The following is a 21,744-nucleotide window of genomic DNA, read 5'->3' on the forward strand; positions in this document are numbered from 1 at the left end:
AAGGTAAGCCTTTTATCTAGGAATTTATTTTTATGTCCCAGAACTAGCTTCTGAGCAGAAGGTAAAAGGAACCATGGGGAAAAGTCTAATGTTTAGACTTGCATATACACATTATAAAAAAGCCAAAATGTTATAATCTGCACTCTCACCTCTTTCCATACATGTCTGCGTGGAAGGAAAACCAACTTCCCAGAAATTCTCTGGTGTGTTGGGTGGAATGTAGCGGAATCGATGTCTTGAGCAGGAAGCCAATTTCTTTTCTCTTTCTTCTGCTGGAATATCTGCATAATACTAATAATAGAAACTGGTAAGTTTTTTCACTTAGAAATAACAAATGTACTGTTAGGCTTATTGATTATAAACTGGAAGCTAATAAAAAAGCTGTCAAAGTATTCAGCATGTTAAAGGGATGGCTGGGTGGCTCAGTGGTTGAGCATCTGCCTTTGGCTCAGAGTGATGGGGGGGGGGCAGCCTCGGTGGTGCAGCGGTTTGGCGCCGCCTGCAGCCCAGGGCGTGATCCTGGAGACCCAGGATCGAGTCCCATGACGGGCTTCCTGCACGGAGCTTGCTTCTCCCTCTGCCTATGTCTTTGCCTCTCTCTCTCTGTGTGTCTCTAAGAATAAATAAATAAATATTTAAAAAAAAAAAGTGATCCCGGGGTCCTGGGATCGAGTCCCACTATCAGGCTCCCCAGAGGGAGTCTGCTTCTCCCTCTGCCTATGTCTCTGCCTTTCTCTGTGTCTCTCATGAATAAATAAATAAAATCTTAAAACAACAACAACAAAGTATTCAGCATGTTAAGGAAACAACATTCACTGAAGATAATATTAGTAATTAATACTAACAGTAACTAGTGCTGGTCTGTGAAATCTTTGCTCCACAAATGAGAAAAGGAGCCTGGAGCTTTTATCACAAGGTAAAAGCAATATGCTGCTTTTCTCATTGATAAAGTCTTACAATACAAAAATAAAAACTGCCAGTTTAATAGTGTGCTGAGTGATGTAGTTGATTTATATACTGGCGCAATCTCAACTGTCAGATGAATAACAAAATTGCACTTTGAACACTTTTCTCAGATATTTGGATATAACATGTGTGTTCTGAAGTAATTTTCTTATTTAAGTAATTTTCTTATCTAAGTTTTTACAAATAAAAGTTTAGTTCTGCAGTTGCAGGTTTCATGACTTCCCCCTTCAAGCTATTTTTTCAACTAGGATCAATGATGTATTGTTTCTTACAACTGCAAATAAAGAACTTGAACTTCATAAAAACAAGGCTAAAATTTATTTTTATTTTTAAAAAAGATTTTATTTATTTATTCATGAGAGATACAGAGAGAGAGGCAGAGACATAGGCAGAGGGAAAAGCAGGCTCCCTGCAGGAAGTATAAAAAAGAAAAGAAAAATGAGGACAGAGGTATATGGGAATTCTCTGTACTTTCTGCTTAATTTTGTTGTGGATCTTACACTGCTTTCAAAAAACAGTTGATTAAAATAAAACAACAGAAGGAAAGCACATAGCAGCTATTTTAGTAGTTCAGAGTGATGAAATGGTGCCTTGGTCCAGGGGATTAGTGGTGGTGAAAGTTAAGTGGGTGGAAATGAGATACACTTTGAAGGTAGAACTGATGGGATTTGCTAATAGATCTGTTACTGAGATATGAAAAGAATAGAGGATAGTTATAAGAGCTTTGGTTTAAATAGCTAGAAGAATGGACTTATAGGAGATTGAGTTGAGTAGGGGATCAGTGGTAGAAACTCTGTTTGCTTTTGGATATGGTGAAATTTGAGATGATTATTACACTTCCATATGTATATTACGTATTCCACAGGTCGGAACAGACACTGGGATACATTTTAGCAACTGTCAGCATATAGATAATATTTAAATACACAGGACTGGCACTTTCACTCCTGGTCATGAGAGAGTAACAGGGAACAGATTTATCTATCTTAAACAACAAAAATATTGGAATAAAATATAAGAGACAATGGTTTTTAGAGACTGAATAGTAGACAGCATAAGAAATGATTCCTGAGAAAAAGAAAGCAAATTAACAGTTTGCACTATACCTGCACTATAAGCTATCCATATGTAACTAACTTTGCTTGGTCATCAAATTTTCTCTCTTCTCTTCTTCCCTCCCTCTTTTCTCTTCTCTTTTCTTTCTTTCTCTCTCTCTCTCTCTTTCTTAAGATTTTATTTATTTGAGATGGAGCAAGAGCAAGCATGAGTGGGAGGTGAGGGGTGGACAGAGGGAGAAGCAGACTCCCTGCTGAGCAGGGAGCCTGATGTGGAACTTGATCCCAGGGCTCCAGAATCACGCCCTGAGCCGAAGGCAGATGCTCAACTGCTGAACCACCCAGGCGTCCCAAAAGAAAATTTTAAAGGGGGACTAAATCATTAGAGGCAGGCATCTAATAGCTAACAGATAGCAAGGGAAGTAATTAAAAAAGCAGGTTTCAGAAAAACACAGAACCTGCATGAGATATTTAGTGATAGGATAATTAGTACTAATTCTACGTCATTAGTCCAAGATAGCCAATATATAAAAGGAAAATATAATTGTGTTCAAGGATGACACAGAACCTGTTCATCACATTTTGTTTAGGAGGGAGTATTATAAGTTAAGAGCTTATAGTTATATCAATTATTTAGAAAAAAAATTATGGATACATCTCATTTCCTGAGAGTACTGGTATAATAAATGTTAAAGATTCCTACTAAAATATCAGATTTTTCCCCAACAGCATATGAATAAGGAAGGGTCTTTGCTATAATATAACACCAGGGGAAAGAAATTAAAACAAATACAAATAAACAGGGAAAAGAAAAATGGCACAAATGTCTTAAGCTGGTAAAATGAATGAGGGCTTAGGCTCCAAATTCACTTAGTGAAAGTCTGAGAGACTGAGGGCTTTCATTTCCATGTATTTAATCTCTCAAGTCATAGCCAGTGTGCTCTTTAATTATGCATCCTGCTATTCCTGGCTCAAACTAGGTTTCTAGATACAAATATAGTCTCTATGATTTTTAAGTCATGCATTTATGATCTATAAAGCCATATTTTAAAAAATCCACTGGACAGTATTTACATTAGTACTTACAATTTCACACTCCTTGCATGTGTGTCCAAGCAATTTCCTTCTCTCTTCTTTTTTCCGAACTACCTCAATATGAGGAAAATTTTGTAACCTAGTCTCTCTGGAAGAAAAAGGAATTAAATTTAAAAATTAATTCACTGTTACTACAAAGGTCTTTGGTTCAGATTTTTAATTAATGAAGGTGAGAGCCTAGAGGAGAAATAATCCCAAAACATTTATTCATTTTACTTGAAATGTTTATTATGTTAGAAAAACATTTTGGACAGCCCCAGTGGCGCAGTGGTTTAGCGCCGCCTGCAGCCCAGGGCGTGATCCTGGAGACCCTGGATGGAGTCCCACATCAGGCTCTCTGCATGGAGCCTGCTTCTCTCTCTGCCTCTCGAGTCTCTCTCTCTCTGTGTCTCTATGAATAAATAAATAAAATCTTAAAAAAAATTTTTTTTTCATGCATTCTTCTCTAAGTACTTATTAGATACCTACTATTTATCAGGTATTTTTATGTATATTGTTCTCTAACTGAAAAAAAAAACCCTATTACTTCATAGTTTTGGCTCTGGATGGCAGAAAATAATATATAAAACAACCTAATTTATTATTATTATTTAAAGATTTTATTTATTTATTTAGAGAGAGAACATGTGGGCAGTTGGGAGGAGTCGAGAAGGACAGAGATAATCCCAGGCAGCCTCTGTGCTGAGCATGGAGCCTGATGTGGGGCTTGATCTCACAACCCTGAGATCATGACCTGAGGTGAAACCAAGAGTCAGATGCTTAAGTGACTGAGCCACCCAGGAGCCCTGAAAATAACCTAATTTAAAAAGAAATGCTGTACTATTAAAGTCAGGAATTGGTATTTTATAACATAACCAAGAAAGAGAATAACTGCCTGTTAATTCACTTTTCTTTAAGAACCTGTATTTCTGGGCTAATCTACTCCCCTCCCTCAAAAAAGAGATTCAATGGGATGCCTGGGTGGCTCAGGGGTTGAGTGCCTGCCTTTGGCTCAGGTCGTGATCCCGGGATCCTGGGACTGAGTTTCACATCGGGCTTCCCGCAGGGAGCTTGCTTCTTCTCCCTCTGCTTAGGTCTCTAGCTCTCTCTGTCTCTCATGAATAAATTAAAAAAAAAGAAAAAATTCACCGGTTTGTATGTTATTTGTCATTTTCTCTAAAAATTCCTTTTGAGGCCTCCACCAACCCTAGATACTTCAAAATGTTAGGAATAATTATTTGTGCTTGTCCTTAAATGGATCAGATCCTACTGAGAACTACTGGGAACTGAAGAGGGTCAAAGCCATGAGGTATGTATTAATGAGGTATAGAGTGTTTTGGGAAGAAAGAGCAAGCAGAAAGTATGGAACTTTTTAATATACTGTATCCTGCTATAAATTTTAAAGCCAAATATAGAAAGTCCAAACTTACAAAATAGGTAAATGAAGAATTAAATGATAGTATATATATTTGTTTGTAATAGAAATCTCCCCCAGGAGCTTCAACAGCCTGACTCACAAAATCTAATTTGTGAAACGATTTATTGGTAACATATCTACTCCTCTGAGGCATTCTGATCACATGCCCCTCTAGTTGACAAGTACTTTCTCTCAAAAGGAAGCTTTAATTGCTCTAGATCAAAGTATATGAGGTTATAGGTTCTGGGGTGGGGCTAAAACCCAGGAACTCTCAACTTTAGAACAATCTTTAACTTAAAAGGACAGATAAAAATTGCTTTCTTTCAAATAGTTTATGGACTTTTAAAAGCTTTTGCAGAATACATTTTGGCCATATCTTCTCCTTTGTTGTTTATTCTGCTTTTGTTGTTAAAATGCTGTCGGGAATCTATTAGCACTCTGGCATCTGTAGCAGACCTTAAGCATCACCTAAAAGATTACTAAGCTTCTTGTTCTACAAAACAACCCATCTTCCCAGGCTTTGCTAGTATTGTCTATGGGGAAAGGAATAATGCTAATCTTAAGACTTTTACCATCCTTATGCCTTATACTCAACTCTTAGGTCTCCAGCTATCTAATGGTTTCAGAATAAATAAAACTACACATGTTGAACCTTCAATATGAAAAATTTGAAATGACAGTTCTTACTCTGCAATCCTACTTCATGGAATCTACCCCAAAGATACACAACAATACAAAAAGAGAATGTACGTTATTCACTGCAGTGTTCTGTGTTAGCAAAACTATAAACACCCCAAATACCCATCACTAAGGAAAAAACTATGGTACAAACAATAAAATACTATGCAACTAAAAAGAGAAATGTGGAATACCATCATACAAAATTATGAGTGATTTCTAGCATATATACTTAAATGAAAAAATCAAAGGCAAAATGGAGAAAAGTATATATAACACCCTACCATTTGTTTAAGGGGAGAGAAAACAAAAATGTATTTCTGTATAGATATCTGCTTTTATTTTTTAAAAAAGACTGAAAATCCTCATTTTTAACGAATGGTTACCTTTAGGGGTGGGAGCTGATAGGGTAATGGGGACAATGACAGAAACTAGAGTATCTGAAAACACCTTGTTTTGTAGCCTCTGAAAACATGTACGTATTTTACATAATTTTAAAAAAATATTTATTTATTCATGAGACACACAGAGGCAGAGACACAGGCAGAGAGAGAAGCAGGCTCCATTCAGGGAGCCCAACACGGGACTCGATCCTGGGACTCTGGGATCACGCCCAGAGCCAAAGACAGATGCCCAACTGCTAAGCCACACAGGCATCCCTATTTTACATAATTTTTTAAAAAAGAATTAAAGATAAAAAGAAAAAATTTCTACAAAATTCAAAAGCAAAATAAAGCAAACCAAAGACTGAATCAGTGACATACCTACACAAAAAATAATTATTCCAAATGGCTTTAAAACACAGTGACTGGACTGTACATTTATAATAGTCATAACTTTTTTCATTTTTATAATTTTTATGTATGAAAATTTGCAGATAACATGGTTGTTCTAATAGATCTTAAGAACAAAAACCCCCACAAAAACACATTAAACCATTTTCATAAATCATAATTATTGGTGATAATTTGTTATTCTGAGTTTGCTCAATATACCAAAGAATAAAGTTAAAGAGAAATGTTGTTGGTAGCATTGAGAGGTGGGATTCTCAGAAAGGGAAAGTAGGTACAGATGTGAGACAAAAGAGGTTATTACATAAAGATCCTGAGGTTGCAGCTATCAATATGAAAAAAGTATAGTTATCTTAAAAATCAAAATGAAACAAAAACCTTATTCCTAACTCTGTCCACCCAAAAGATCTAGAAACAGTGACTAATAGTAGCAATGAACAACCCTAGTGCTCAGAATAAAACACACGAAACATTTAAATCCATGAGTTCATAATAACACCATAAATAAAAACTCCCTACTCACATTTGGGATTGCTAGAGTACTATTTCTTTGGAGAACTGGTAAATAAAGGAAAAGAATTAAGCACTAGCAATAAACAATAGTTCTTGTCTATCAGAGTCTTAAGGGTATCAACAAAAGTTTGTCTCAGCCTGAGCCTGTCAGATCTCTAAAATTCTCAACAGAAAGAAGCATAAATTTTGTATATTGAATGACTCAATTTGCCAACATCATAACGAAGAAAAAAAAACACAAAAAATTTTTAAATTGAATTACTATGCCTAAGTTCACTTCTAGAATGAATAGTACATGATTAAAAGTTACAAAATTTGCCATCTTTGGGGGCACTTCGGTAGTTTATTCTGTTAAACATCTGACTTTACCTCAGGTCATGATCTTGGGGCTCTGGGATGGAGGCCTGCATTGGGCTCCCTGTTCAGTGGGGGTCTGCTTCTCCCTCTCACTCTGCCCCTACCCCTGCTCATGCTCTCTCTCAAATAAACAAAATCTTTAAATAAAAAAAAACCAAACAAACAGAATTTGCCACCTTTGAACAAAAGGGCACAAAGCAGCATCATGGTTCAAAATCAAGATGTTCAGTTTTTCTTTTAAGGTTTAAAAACCCTCATGTGGGACGCCTGGGTGCCTCAACGGTTTAGCGCCTGCCTTTGGCCCAGGGTGTGATCCTGGAGACTCAAGATCAAGTCCCACATCAGGCTCCCTGGATGAAGCCTGCTTCTTTCTGCTTGTGTCTCTGCCTCTTTCTCTGTGTCTCTCATGATTACATAACTATAAAATCTTTAATAAAAACAAAAACAAAAAAAACCCTCATGCAATAATTCTTAAGCACAACCTAAGGCTTGCCACCTAAAGTCTTATTATTATGTAACAGTCACAGTATATAATTTAACAAATTCCTGAAATTTAAATAAAGTCCACAATAAAACAGAACTAGAATAACATTTGTTATAAAAAAGAGAAAATAACTATTGCCACTGTTAGAAAGAGTAGTGGTGATATCAATTGCCTTATTTGTAATATTAATTTTTATGCCTGACTCCATCTTTTTTTATGACCATAAAATAAAATAAGTGATCTGCACCTGTTTTTAACCAAAGTAGCAATTTAACAGTTCAGTGGTACTCTTGACAACGATAGCTCTGTTTTACTTCCAATCACATCACTAGTATTAATCGAGGCCAACTTACCTTTCATCATCCTTAAAATGTAGCTCCACAGATGCTTTCTGCTCGACTTTATCTTGTTTATTATCATCATGAACTGTAAACAAAACACACATACCACACACTGAATGCAGAACTAAGAAAAAGTTTTTTTTGCAACAGGAATGAGTTATATCAAAACTTCCATTCTTATTGGATTTCATACTGTAGGCTACTGGGCAATTCATTTAAATTTTCTGTAATTTTTTTTTCGTCTGCTTAATGAGCTGATTATCTTGTTTACCTCAGAATTACTCGAGACAAAAATCTTACCTAGAAAACTATTTTAAACATTTTTTTTAAATTTTTATTTATTTATGATAGTCACACACAGAGAGAGAGAGAGGCAGAGACACAGGCAGAGGGAGAAGCAGGCTCCATGCACCGGGAGCCCGACGTGGGATTCGATCCGGGGTCTCCAGGATCCCGCCCTGGGCCAAAGGCAGGCGCCAAACCGCTGCGCCACCCAGGGATCCCTAGAAAACTATTTTAATTAAAAAAAATTAAAAAAAGATTTTATTTATTCATGAGAGACACACACACACAGAGAGGCAGAGACAGGCAGAGGAGGAAGCAGGCCCCCCACTGAGTAGGTAGCCCAATGCAGGACTTGATACTTGAGTTCCGGGATCATGCCCTGAGCCAAAGGCAGATGCCCACCACTGAGCCACCCAGGTGTCCCTAGAAAACTATTTTAGATTTAAAAACTATATATACGACGTATATGTACATATGTGTAGATTACATATAAATATCAAGTATTTTAGACTTTAAAAAGAGTTAGTCTGATGCCCGTTATCATTTGGCATCAAACAAGACAGCTTTTAATAAGTTTCATTTTTAGTCTTGTTGATTTTTATTTTTAAAGTAAGCTCTATGCCCAACATAGGGTTCAAACTCACAACCCTGAGATCAAGAGTCACAAGCTCCAAGTAGGTGGTCCAGTCCTACTGATTTTTATAATGTGTCTTTGAGGTAGATTAACTAGGAAATAGAGGTTAAAAAGTTTTATCAGAAAATTGGTGACAAAATTAGAACAGAAGCTCAGGGAAATGAATCCCAAATTGTCTAGACCCAAATAGCCAACTGCTATTGTGTATTCAAATAATCAAAATTTATCAAGCATCTTGCTAAGTTCTGGCCACGTAATGTCCAACAGAAGAAACCAGGTCTCCTGTCCTCCTGGAGTTTATGCCACAGTGAGGGAAAAAGGCATTAAGCAAGTAGATAGCTAAAGCTTATCTGAGGAAGGACATGAAAGGTGGTAACTAATTCAGCCACAAAAAACAAGAGTGAAGAATGGAGAAGGTTCCAGGTAAAGTTCTTGAAATGGGATAAAGTTTGGTATATTATAAGAACTAAGAAAAGGCCAGTGTGGTTGAGATTGAGTGAAGAAAGGTGTTAGGAAAGATGAGACTGAAGGGGTAGGCAAGTACCATATCATGATGGGCTGTGAAGGCCAAAAAGAGTTTGAATTTTGTTTTGAATGCAAAAGAAAGCCACTGAAGACTTCTGAAAATCCACTTTACTGAGGTAAAATTTATAAAGGAAACACCCGGATTTTAAATATATTAGGATTAATTTTGGCAAATGTTTACTCCAGCGTAACTACCAGCCAAATCAAGATAGAGAACTTCAACTTCCCTCATCCCTGGAAGTTTCCTCCTGTTCTGCTTCTCAAACACATGTTCTCTGCTGTCTCTTCCCTTCCCCTCTGGAGGGATGATTTCTGCCACCACAGCTTAGTTATGCTGGTTTTAAAACTTTGTATCAATGGAATTACATAGTATGTATTCTTTTCCATCTTTTGGATTTTTCTAGCTCAATAGATTTTAGATTTTTGCTGAGTCTAATATCCTCCTTTTTGTTGACAAGTAGATGAGTTTACCACAATTTGTATTTTGTTACCTGTTGATGGACATTTGGTTTATTTCTAGTTTTGAGCTACTACAAATAGTACTATGAACATTCTTGAGCACAATGCTTTATGAATGTGTCGTTTTTTAAAAAAAGATTTTATTTATTTATTTGAGAGAGAGAGCATTAGCAGTACGGGGTGGGGAAAGAGAAGGAAAGAAAAGCAAGCACCCCACTGAGCAGGGAGCCTGATGTGGAGCTTGATCCCAGGATTCTGGGATCATGACCTGAGCTGAAGGCAGATGCTTAACCGACTAAGCCACCCATGTGCCTCTGTTTTCATTTTTCTTGTTTATATACCTAGGAATGGAATTGCTAGGTACTATGGTGGGTATGTATATAACTTTATAAGAAACTGACAAACCTCAATAAAGCTGTTAAAAAAAGCCTTGCTGAACTCTTTTCCATAGCACAATTTTATATTCCCACCAGCAAAGAATGAGAGTTCCAGTTGCTCTTCACTCTTGCTCATGTCAGATATTTTCTTTTTCTCATGTCAGATATTACCAGTCTTTTTAACCATTTCAGTGGATGTGAAGTGGTATCTCAGTCCCTCATGTCCAATAACATTGGGAAAATATATATATATATATATATTTAATTTTTTTTTTACATTGAGCATATTTACATGTGTTTACTGGCCCTTCAAATATCTTTTCATTGAAGGTTTTTAAGTAAGAAGATAATACAATCCAACTTACATGTGAAATAAATGAATTTTAATTTTGTGCAGAGAATGGATTGAAAAGGAGAAACAACTGTCATAAAAAGACTAGTCAGGAGGCCTGTAGTTGAAGAGGTGGAGAGGAGAGTGGTTGAGACTAGAGCAGTGGCTACAGAGATGGAGAGGAAATGATAGGAGACATATTTTGGAGATAGTAGTGCCAGGGTATCAGACTGGGCATGATGAGGAGGTGAAAGGAGAAGTCAAATATGACTCCCACATTTCTATCTTTAGTAATCAGGAGGATAGTAACTGAGGTTTAAGGAGAACAGGAAAGGCAGGGGTAGATCAAAATTCGGTAGGAAAATAAAGATTTCTAATTTGAATTTATTAAGTTCAAGGTGCTCATAAGATGTCCAAGAGGTAGCTGGATTCAAGCCTGGGGATCAGAAGAGAGAGGAAAAGGCTAGGAATAATGAATATATAGAAACGTTTAACGATGACTTCTACATGACTTCTACTACAGCACATACTCCTGTTTCCTTCCTATTTCACTAGCTGTAGCTCCTTCCAACTTCCTTTGCTGGCTCTTCTTTCTTTCTCCAACCTTTTAAAGTTGTCATACCCTAGAGGTCAGAACTTGAAATGCTTCTCTGATCTCACTCAGTTTCGTGGCTTTAAGTACCATCATCTACTTGCTGTTGACCTCCTGCCCCCTAAATCATTTCTTTATCCTGGAGGTCTTGTCCAAACTCAACACCCTATCAATTACCTACTGATACTTCCACTTGAATATCTAGTAAAGTATTAACATGTCTGGAACTAAAGCTTTTGGTACCCTCCCTGAAACTTGTTCTTTCTAAAAGAGATGAGGTAGAATTTTGTGATATGAGGGTCAAGAAAATGAAATAAATGGACAGTAAAATCCTAAACCATGTGACTGAAAAAAATGAAAAAGTCTGAAAGGTCATTTGGTAAGAAATAAATGGAACCTGGCTTGGATATGTTAAGTTTAAGTTGTTGAAGAGACACAAAAGTAGCATTTGCATTTATATTACATTTTCTCTAAGAATTGCAGGATTGGGATTCATCAGAGAGGTCAAACTAGAGATACAGAGGTAGTTAAGAAAAGCATGAGAAAAATATACGAGAAAGAAAACAGAGTCCTGGGATACTCTAGGAAGCAGAAGTTCCCAGAGATCAAAAGAACAGTACAGCACTGACACAAATGATTAAGTGAGAAGAAACTTTGGGATGGTCAGTGTAAGATGTAACTGAAGAAAAAAAAAAAAAGAAATTAACAATTATGTCTAGTAAAAGAACCCCCCCTTAAAGATTTTATTTACTCATGAAAGACACAGAAAGAGAGGCAGAGACACAGGCAGAGGGAGAAGCAGGCTCCATGTGGGAGCCCGATGTGGGACTCGATCCCGGGTCTCCAGGATCACGCCCTGAGCCAAAGGCATATGTTAACCACTTGAGCCACCCAAGTGCCCCTCCCTCTCCCCCCCCCTAAAGTGAAAACAATTAGCAAAAGGCTCTTCTTGGGGGAAAAAAGTGAGCTGAACAGCTGTAAATTTTTATTACAAAAGTTGGCCTGATCAAGTTTTTGCCATGGACTGAACAAGCAAAACCCTGCTGTTTTGTACCTTTGGTTAAAGTCTTTCTCGCTTTGAGCTAATAAGGGCTGTATTTTTAAAAACCCGATGGAAGCACAAGGAAAACATAATCAAGAGACAATGTACTATAGCAGAAGGTGTGCTCATTTATAACCTTTGCACTGGACTACAAATTCCCTTTTATTCACAAAAAGAAAAAGACATTTAACTTTAACTTTCAATTCAGATTATCTACTTGGAGTTTCACTTATTCTTTTGATTGCTACCTTGCACTATAAACTACGGCTTCTAACATAAAGAGTTTTAAAAAGATTGATACATATAGTTACATTATGTTGTTTGGGAAGGAAGGTAAAGCATTCAAACAGAAAATTAGTCTGAATTTTCTATAAAACTTTCTCCTTCCACTGTATTACAATGATTAATTTATTACTTGACAAAAAAAATCTCAAAACTTTTATGAACTTTATGAGTAAGGTACAAAGAAATTTGTAGTATTCAATCAAGATTAATTTTTTAGTTTTTAAAGATTTTATTTATTTGAGAGAGTGAGAGCACAAAACTGAGAGGGTGAGAGCGTACAAGAGAGCATGAGCGGAGGGAGGGGCAGAGGGAGCAGCAGACTCCCCACTGAGTAGGGAGCTGGACCTGGGGCTTAATCCCAGGACCCTGGGATCATGACCTGAACCGAAGGTAGCCACGTAACCAACCAAGCCACCACCCAGGCACCTCAATTTCTTAGTTTTGATGAATATTTTATGGTAGTATTTAAAATAAGGGGAAAATGAATGAAAGGTACAGAGAATTCTCTTAATTATTTTTTTTCCTTCTGAGCTATCTTTTGTAACTCTTTTACTGGTCTGAAATTATCTATCTAAAAGAAAGTTATGTAAGAAATATGAAATTTTAATTGTTAATATATACCTCATCAAGCCTTTGTTAACTAGCTCCTTGACTTGATTTACTAAACTGAGTGTAACTGAGGAGCCATAATTAGGAAGAAAATAGTCTTACTGTTTGGTTTCTTTGTGGTAGTTGACAATCCCTCTTCTTCATCTGCCACCTGGGGGAAGCTATCTGCCAAACAGGATTCATATTCTTCATGTGTTGTCCGATCAAACATATCTTCCAAGCTATCATTCATTTTTCTTTCTCCATCTGTGTAAAAGAGAGCATTGGCTTAGGGCAAGAAGCAAACTTTTTGCTTTCTATGTAGACCAATGTGAAACTTGTAGTAACTGCCACAAAATAAACTTGCCTCAGATGTACATGGGGCAACAATAAACCAAGTCTAGATAGTTACTGTATTTATAAAGACTTAGCTTAAATGTCCCTTACTCATGTGCAGAGAATGCTACTTTTTTGTTGTTGTCATTACATACATAAAAATCTTTTTCTCCCTATTAGCTCATGTATAATTCATACTATGCAGGGCAGCGCTGGTGGCTCAGTGGTTTAGTGCCACCTTTGGCCCAGGGCATGATTCTGGAGACCCAGGATCGAGTCCCACGTCAGGCTCCCTGCATGGAGCCTGCTTCTCCCTCTGCCTGTGCCTCATTCTGTCTTTCATGATTAAATAAATAAAATCTTTATAAAAAAAATAGTAATTCATACTATGCTAAAACGAGTCTTCCCAAAAACTGTAAGGAATAGAAAATGCATCATAATGAATGATGAAAAATACTAAGTTTAAATAAAATGTGTATAAACAGCTGACATTAAAATCTATAGAATCTTGCTCATCTGCTTATTTTTCTAATGTACTTGCAAAAAATGTAATTTCTTACATCATTATTAACCATCATTTCTTACCATCATTGCTGGTAATTGAATACTGATAGAAATAATGAATTCAATTCCTCATTTGAAATGTTAAGTGCTGAATTCATCTTCAGAGTACTAACTACATTTCCTACTATATAATCACATTTTGAAAAACAGCAGTTAGCTAAAAAACAGAAATAGATCCAACTGGCTAACAAAGATGATGGAGCAGAAGCCTGCTGAAATTCCTCTCTATAAAAGAATCACTTCCCCAACCCCAATCCCTCTCTTTTTTAAACAGAAATAAGGAAAACATTATCAGGAGCTGATACCACAACAAAATACTCTTAAAACCAAAATATCTTCTTTTTTTTTTTTTTTTAAAGATTTTATATTTATTCATGAGAGACACAGAGAGAGAGGCAGAGACATAGGCAGAGGGAGAATCAGGCTTCCCACAAGGAGCCCGATGCAGGACTCGATCCCAGGACTCTGGGATCATGCCCTGAGCTGAAGGCAGATGCTCAACCACTGAGCCACCCAGGCATCCCAAAACCAAAGTATCTTCTTAAGAAGAAAGTTACTTAGGTGTCATTCACTATAAAAGGACAATAAATAACTGTTAAAGATTCTTTTAATAGGTATTGTCCTTTCCATGTAGACAGCCAGCTACTTGATCTTATAGTTACTTATTCCTAAAGAACAAAGAATTAAGGCAAAGACTACTACAATTTTTTCTTACATACTGCAGTTAGGGCAGCAAGAGATAGTGTTTCTTCGTCTTTTTTTTTTTTTTTAAAGATTTACTTATTTGAGAAAGAGAGAGAGAGAGAGAGAGAATGTGCATGAGCAGGGGTAGGGATCAAAGGAGATAGAGAGATTGGGGCAGCAGATCCCTTCTGAGCGGGGAGCCTGACATAGGGCTCAATACAATAACTGTGAAATCACGACCTGAGGTGAAACCAAGAGACAAATGCTTAACAGCCATCCAGGTGCCCCAAGATAAAGTATTTCAAAAGAAGTGAGAATAAGGGACACCTAGGTGGCTCATGGTTGAGCATCTGCCTTTGGTTCAGGGCGTGATCCTGGGGTCCCAGGATCGAGTCCTGCATTGTGCTCCCCAGGGAGCCTGCTTCTCCCTATGCCTATGTCTCTCTCCCTGTCTCTCTCATGAATGAATAAATAAAATCTTAAAAGGAGTGAGGACAAGACTGGCTTCAGCCCTGGGCAGGCAGATTACAGAATATTCAGAACAAGATAGGATATGTACATATAGTCTGATTGTCCTCAGCTACTAGCAGACGATCCCTGGAAAATGCCCTTGCTTTTGGCACTGCATCCTCTGTGGCAGATCCTAACCCCTCAATACATAAGGGTGTAAGTGACACTATTCCTGGGATATTGCTAAGATGGTGCCAATCAAAATCCTTCTACTGTTCCCGAGTCTTTTAGAAATTCAAGGCTTTATTTTATTTATTTGAGAGAGAGAATGAGTGAGCATGAGAGAGACAGAGAACGAGCACGGGCAGGGGGGAAGGGCAGAAGTAGAAGTAGACTCCCTGCTGAGCAGGGAGCCTGATGCAGGGCTCGATCCCAGGAGCCTGGGATCATGATCTGAGCTGAAAGCAGACGGTTAACCAACTGAACCACCCAGGCACCACAAAATCAATGCTTTAGATGAATAATTAATAGTTTGTCACCACAAAAGGCTAAATATCCTTTTTTGTAGAAGCAGAATATGGCAGAGTAACTCAGCATATACACGATTACTCTTAGTTTACTGTTAACTTACACTAATACTTATCAGTAGATCTCCCCTTATCAAATTGCTTTGGAAATTCTGCTTTCTAAAATAGGACTCTCAATATTCCCTTTTACAAAAAATTATCTAGGGATAATACTAGGGATCACAGCAAACATTTTCTTAAAAAGGTCAGACAGGAAATATTTTTGGTCTGGGGGCCCAAGAAGGTCTGCAACTACTACTCAGCTATGCTGTGGTACCATGCATGCAGCCACAGGCAATACATAAACAAGTGAGCCTGTGTTCCAATAAAACTTTATTTATAAAACTGGCAGCTGGTTGTGGTTTGCTGAGTGCTGGACAATTCAAATTCTTTCTGGAAAAAAAAGATTATGGCTAAAGATATTTTCCCCTTATAACACTGAAACTGAGCTTTAGTAAGAGAAATCTATTCATCAGAACAAGAAAAAAACCCTGGTTTATGGTGAAGAGGTCACTTCTGGTCATCAGTGCAATGGTATGACTATAAATTTCCCTCTACATTTTTATTAAATTAAAAAAAAATCAAATCTTACTTGGACTTTTCTCTCCCTTCTGCTCTTGCTTCTTCATTTTTAAAAGCACAGTTTCACTAACCAATGTGCAGTCCATGTCCACTGTCTCTCCTCCTGCTAATCTTGACTGACTGCCATCCTAAATATTTAAAAATTCAAAAATTTTAACAATTATCTCATATGGCCTTATATTTACTTTTTAAAAATTCTGGTAAAATATACACAGCATGAAATTGACCTTTTACCATATTTTAAGTGTACACTTCAATAGCATTGTTATATTTATTTTTATTCTTTAGGAATATATATAGATTTAGGTTTTATTGCCTGTAAAACATTTTACCTTCAATACACAAGTATCCTCTCTCAAGCCCACAAAAAGAAGGACTGCTGCCAAGGAAGGGAGAGATGCATACCACTGACCTCCCTGGGCTTCTCCTCCCTTTCTTCTCCAGTTGGCTTCACAGTAATGAATGTCAGTGTACACAAAGAACAACAATTTCATACTGTACCAAGTTAAATACTTCATTAATATGCTCCCAAGTGAAAGAGTACTTTTCAAACTATATAAAACCTAAAAACAAGCCAAAAGAGTTATTTCCACTAGGAATTTTAATTTATCTTTTTTTCTTTTTTTAAGAGCAGGGGAGGGGCAGACGGAGGAGAGAGAGAATCTTAAGCTGGCTCCATGCCCAGCATGAGGCCAATGTGAGGCCTGACTCATGACCCTGAAATTATCACCAGAGCTGAAATCTAGAGTTGGACATTTAACTGAGCACCCAGGAGCCTGGGAATTTTAATTTTTAGAGAAATATACAGTATTTAAAAAATAGCCAACTGGGAAAATAATTTTTTTCTTGATGGTATGTTATTTTTAAAGTTAATCAAGGCATATGATGAATTATTTTGATAAAATATAAAATTATTAAGGGGCCTGTGGCTGGCTCAGTTGATTAAGTGTCTGCCTACTGCTCAGGTCATGATTCCAGGGTCCTGGGATTGAGCCCTGTATCGGGTTCCCTGTTTAGCAGGGAAATTTGCTTGTCCCTCTGCTCCTCCTAGTTTGCGTGTGCACACTCTCTCCAATAAGTAAATAAAATCTTTAAAATATATATGTGTGTGTATAAATTATTAAAATATGTAATTAGCATTTTTCATTATTTAATACTATAATATTTTTCAGCAAAGGCCTTTCTTTTTCATTTTTTTTTAGGGGGGGGGAGAGAGAAAGAGAGAGAGGGAGAGGGAGAGAGACAGAAACAGATAGAGAAGAGGGGCAAAGGGAGAGGGAGAGAATCTTAGGTAGGTTCAAAGCCCAGCATGGAGCCTAATGTAGAGCTCAATCTCACAACCCTGAGATCATGACCTGAGCTGAAATCAAGAGTCGGATGCTTAACCTACTGAGCCCCTTGGGTGTCTCAACAAAGGCCTTTAAAGTCAGAAGGTATTATTACCCTTTCAAAAACATCATAAAGTTAAAATAATAAGCATTTTCATTTCTTAGTTTTCTGAATAAAGAAATGCGGATTTTATTTGGAATAAATAAATGCAGGAATGTGATTAGCTTAACGTCACAGTTAGGGGAGGAGGATGACTAACAACTTACTAGAATAACCACATGGGCCTTGGTTTTACTTTCTAACTTACCTTTGTATCTACTACAGTAGTATCCATTTTATATTGAGAGAGGTCTGCTCCTGGATCTATGCTCCACTGGATATTTTCAAAGGATCTATCTTCAATAAGGAGAAAAAAATACAATTAAAATGGAAAAAATGGATTTTAAACATTCTTATCACTTTAAAACATTATGGGATCCAAAGAATGGGGAAAAAAGATTTGCAAATCCTCTATCTGGTAAAGGGGCTGCATCCAGGACATAAAAAGAACTCTCACAACTCAATAATAAGACAAATACCCCACCTAAAAATAAGCAAAGAATCTAAACAGACAATCCTCAAAGAAGATATATAAATGGCCAATAAGCATATGGGAAGACATTCAACAGCATTAGCTGTCAGGAAAAGGCAAATCAAAACCAAATGAGATAAGACTTCAAACCCAAAGTATGGCTAGAATAAAAAAGATAATAACAAGTATTGGTGAAAATGTAGAAAAATGGGAACTTTAAGTACTGCTGATGGGAATGTGAAATGACATAGATGCTCTGGAAAACAGTTCCTCAAAAGGTTAAATACAGTTAGCATATGGTCTAACAATTTTACTCCTATATATAACTCAAAAAAGATGAAAATATACATCTACATAAGATTGCACTCAATGTTCTGCTATGAACATTCATAGTAGTGAAAAGTGAAAAGTCACAAAAAATCATATATGATTCCGTTCATATGAAAACACAATAGGCAAATCTATAGAGGGTAGACTAGTTGCCTGGGATTGGGGAAGAGGTAAGAGGAATGCAGAATGATTGCTAATGGGTATTGTTCTTCATGTAGAAAATTCTTTCTTATTCAAGTATAATTAACATCCAGTGTTATATTAATTTCAGATGTATGTGATTCAATATTCTATACACTTCTCAGTGCTCATCAAGAAAGCGTACTCTTAATCCCCTTTATCTATTTCACTGATTCCCACTCCCCCACCTCCCCTCTGGCAACCATCAGTTTGTTCTATGTATTTAAGAGTCTGCTTTAGTTTTGCCTCTTCTGTTTTGTTTCTTAAATTCCACATGTAAGGGAAATCATACAGTATCTGCCTTTCTCTATTTCACTTAGCATTATACCCTCTAGGTCCATCCATGTTGTTGCATAATGGCAAGATATTTTCCTTTTCTATGACTCGGTAATATCACACTGTATGTACATAACCGCATTTTTGTTTATTCATTGATTTATCTATGGACACTTGGGTTGCTTTCATATCCTGGCTATGGTAAATAATGCTATAATGAAATATGGGGTACATAATATCTTTCTGAATTAATATTCTTTTTAAATTTTTTTTAATTTTTTAAGTATTTTACTTATTTATTCATGAGAGGCACAGAGAGAAAGAGAGAGGCAGAGACACAGGCAGAGGGAGAAGCAGGCTCTGTGCAGGGAGCCCAATGTGGGACTCAATCCCCAGACTCGGGATATGCCCTGAGCCAAAGGCAGATGCTCAACCACCGAGCCATTCAGGCACCCCCTGAATTAGTGTTCTCATACACAGTAGAATTATCGGATCATATGGTAATTCTATTTTTAATTTTTTGGAACCTCTACACTGTTTTCCATAGTAGCTGTATCAATCTGCATTCCTTTTTTTTTTTTTAAAGATTTTTATTTATTTATTCATGAGAGATAGAGAGAGACAGAGAGAGAGACAGAGAGAGAAAAGCAGAGACACAGGCAGAGGGAGAAGCAGGCTCCATGCAGGGAGCCTGACGTGGGACTTGATCCTGGGTATCCAGGATCAGGCCCTGGGCTGAAGGTGGCGCTAAACTGCTGAGCCACTGGGGCTGCCCACCCATCTGCATTCTTTTTTTTTTTTTTTCCAGGATATAAGTGATTTCTATTATTTTTAACCCTGAATGATTTTAGGAAAGTTGGGAAAACATCATTAGAAAAACAGCATTAGAACATTAGAAAAACAACAACAACAACAATGCCAGCTCTACATTTATCAAGCATGGCTTAGTTTTTAATCCATTATAAACCAATATTGTTTCACTCAGCTTTTTTTTTTTAAATAAATTTATTTTTTATTGGTGTTCAATTTACCAACATACAGAATAACACCCAGTGCTCATCCCATCAAGTGCCCCCCCCCAGTGCCCATCACCCATTCACCCCCACCCCCCACCATCCCTAGTTTGTTTCCCAGAGTTAGGAGTCTCTCATCGTCTGTCTCCCTTTCTGATATTTCCCACACATTTCTTCTCCCTTCCCTTATATTCCTTTTCACTATTATTTATATTCCCCAAATGAATGAGAACATATAATGTTTGTTCTTCTCCGACTGACTTATTTCACTCAGCATAATACCCTCCAGTTCCATCTACGTCGAAGCAAATGGTGGGTATTTGTCATTTCTAATGGCTGAGTAATATTCCATTGTATACATAAACCACATCTTCTTTATCCATTCATCTTTCAATGGACAGCGAGGCTCCTTCCACAGTTTGGCTATTGTGGACATTGCTGCTACAAACATTGGGGTGCAGGTGTCCCGGTGTTTCATTGCATCTGTACCTTTGGGGTAAATCCCCAACAGTGCAATTGCTGGGTCGTAGGGCAGGTCTATTTTTAATTTTTTGAGGAACCTCTACACAGTTTTCCAGAGTGGCTGCACCAGTTCACATTCCCACCAATAGTGTAAGAGGGTTCCTTTTTCTCCGCATCCTCTCCAACATCTGCATTCCTAACAATAGTGCGCGAGGCTTCCTTTTCCTCTACATCTTTGTCAACATTTGTTATTTGTGTTTTTGCTTTCAGTCATTCTGACAGGCGTAAAGTGATATCTCACTGTGGTTTTAATTTGCATTTTCCTGATGATTAGAGAAGTGGAACATTTTTTCTTTTAAAGCCTACATTTTATTTATTTATTCAGACACAGAGAGAGAACAAGCAAGTGGGGGGGAAGATAGAGGCAGAGGGAGAGAAAGAGTCTCAAGCAGGCTCCATTATTGTCCCGGGGCTCGATCTCACAAACCTGAAATCAAGACCTGAGTCTAAATCAAGATTCAGATGCTTAACTGACTGAGCCACCCACGTGCCCCGGAGAAAATCTTTTCATTATGTCTGCTGGCAATCTGTAAGTCTTCTTTGAAAAAAAGGTTCTGTTCAGGTCCTCTGCCCATTTTCAAACTGAATTATTTGTGTTTTTAGTGTTGTCTAAGTTCTTCACATATTTTCGATATTAATTTGATGTGTACTGTTCTTTTTGAGGTGATAAAATGTTTTAAATTTAAGATTACAGTAGGGGATCCCTGGGTGGCGCAGCGGTTTAGCGCCTGCCTTTGGCCCAGGGCGCGATCCTGGAGACCCGGGATCGAATCCCACGTCGGGCTCCCGGTGCATGGAGCCTGCTTCTCCCTCTGCCTGTGTCTCTGCCTCTCTCTCTCTCTCACTGTGTGCCTATCATAAATAAATAAAAAATCAAAAAAAAAATTTAAGATTACAGTAATGGTTACACAACTCTGAGTATACAAAATAATGGACTTGTACACATTAGTGAGTGATTTTTATATAACAGATTGTTTTAAAAAAGTTAAAATTGTAGGGAAGCCTGGGTGGCTCAGGAGGTTGAGAGTCTGCCTTTGGCTCAGGGAGTGATCCCAGGGTCCCGGGATTGAGTCCCACATCAGGCTCCCTGCGAGGAGCCTGCTTCTCTGCCTATGTCTCTGCCTCTCTCTCTGTCTCTAATGAATAAATAAATAAAATCTTTAAAAAATAAAATGTTAAGATTGTAATACTGGAGGAGTTTTCAATGTATGTGGACATACATGACACCTATATAAAGCACAGTCACAGAACACAAAGTGGTGCAATATTAACTTTAAGTAGGTCATGAAAGGTTAAGTATGTAAACTATAATCCTTAGAGCAACCATAAGAAAAGAACTCCAAAACCAAAAATGTAAAAAAAAAAAAAAAAAAAAAAAAAAAAATCAGAAATGAGAGTGAAAAAAAGTGTTTTTTTCATGGAGAGACTAAAACTCTTGCTGGAAAAACAATTAAAAGGAAAATAAACCCAGTATGAATGAAAAACTCCACAATGAAGAATAAAAGAAAAAATACTACCTATACAGTACAGAAGCATTTGGTGGCCAA

General features: G+C 37.3%; 1 protein-coding gene across 7 annotated transcripts in view; it reads right to left on the reverse strand.

Moving 5' to 3' along the window:
• Window positions 1–21,744, reverse strand: part of RBBP8 (RB binding protein 8, endonuclease) — a 104,630-nt gene that overhangs the window by 1,525 nt on the left and 81,361 nt on the right. For all 7 annotated transcript variants that reach the window (XM_055323883.1, XM_055323876.1, XM_055323877.1 and 4 more), the window contains 6 exons: window positions 17,613–17,701; window positions 15,987–16,104; window positions 12,918–13,061; window positions 7,689–7,761; window positions 3,108–3,204; window positions 150–291 (listed from right to left, as the gene is read on the reverse strand). In XM_055323883.1, coding sequence (XP_055179858.1) covers window positions 150–291; window positions 3,108–3,204; window positions 7,689–7,761; window positions 12,918–13,061; window positions 15,987–16,104; window positions 17,613–17,701 — 663 coding nt within the window. The remainder of the gene's footprint in view (window positions 1–149; window positions 292–3,107; window positions 3,205–7,688; window positions 7,762–12,917; window positions 13,062–15,986; window positions 16,105–17,612; window positions 17,702–21,744) is intronic.

This window comes from Nyctereutes procyonoides, unplaced genomic scaffold (genome assembly GCF_905146905.1).
Source record: "Nyctereutes procyonoides isolate TBG_1078 unplaced genomic scaffold, NYPRO_anot_genome, whole genome shotgun sequence".
In the NCBI taxonomy this organism is placed as follows: domain Eukaryota; kingdom Metazoa; phylum Chordata; class Mammalia; order Carnivora; family Canidae; genus Nyctereutes; species Nyctereutes procyonoides.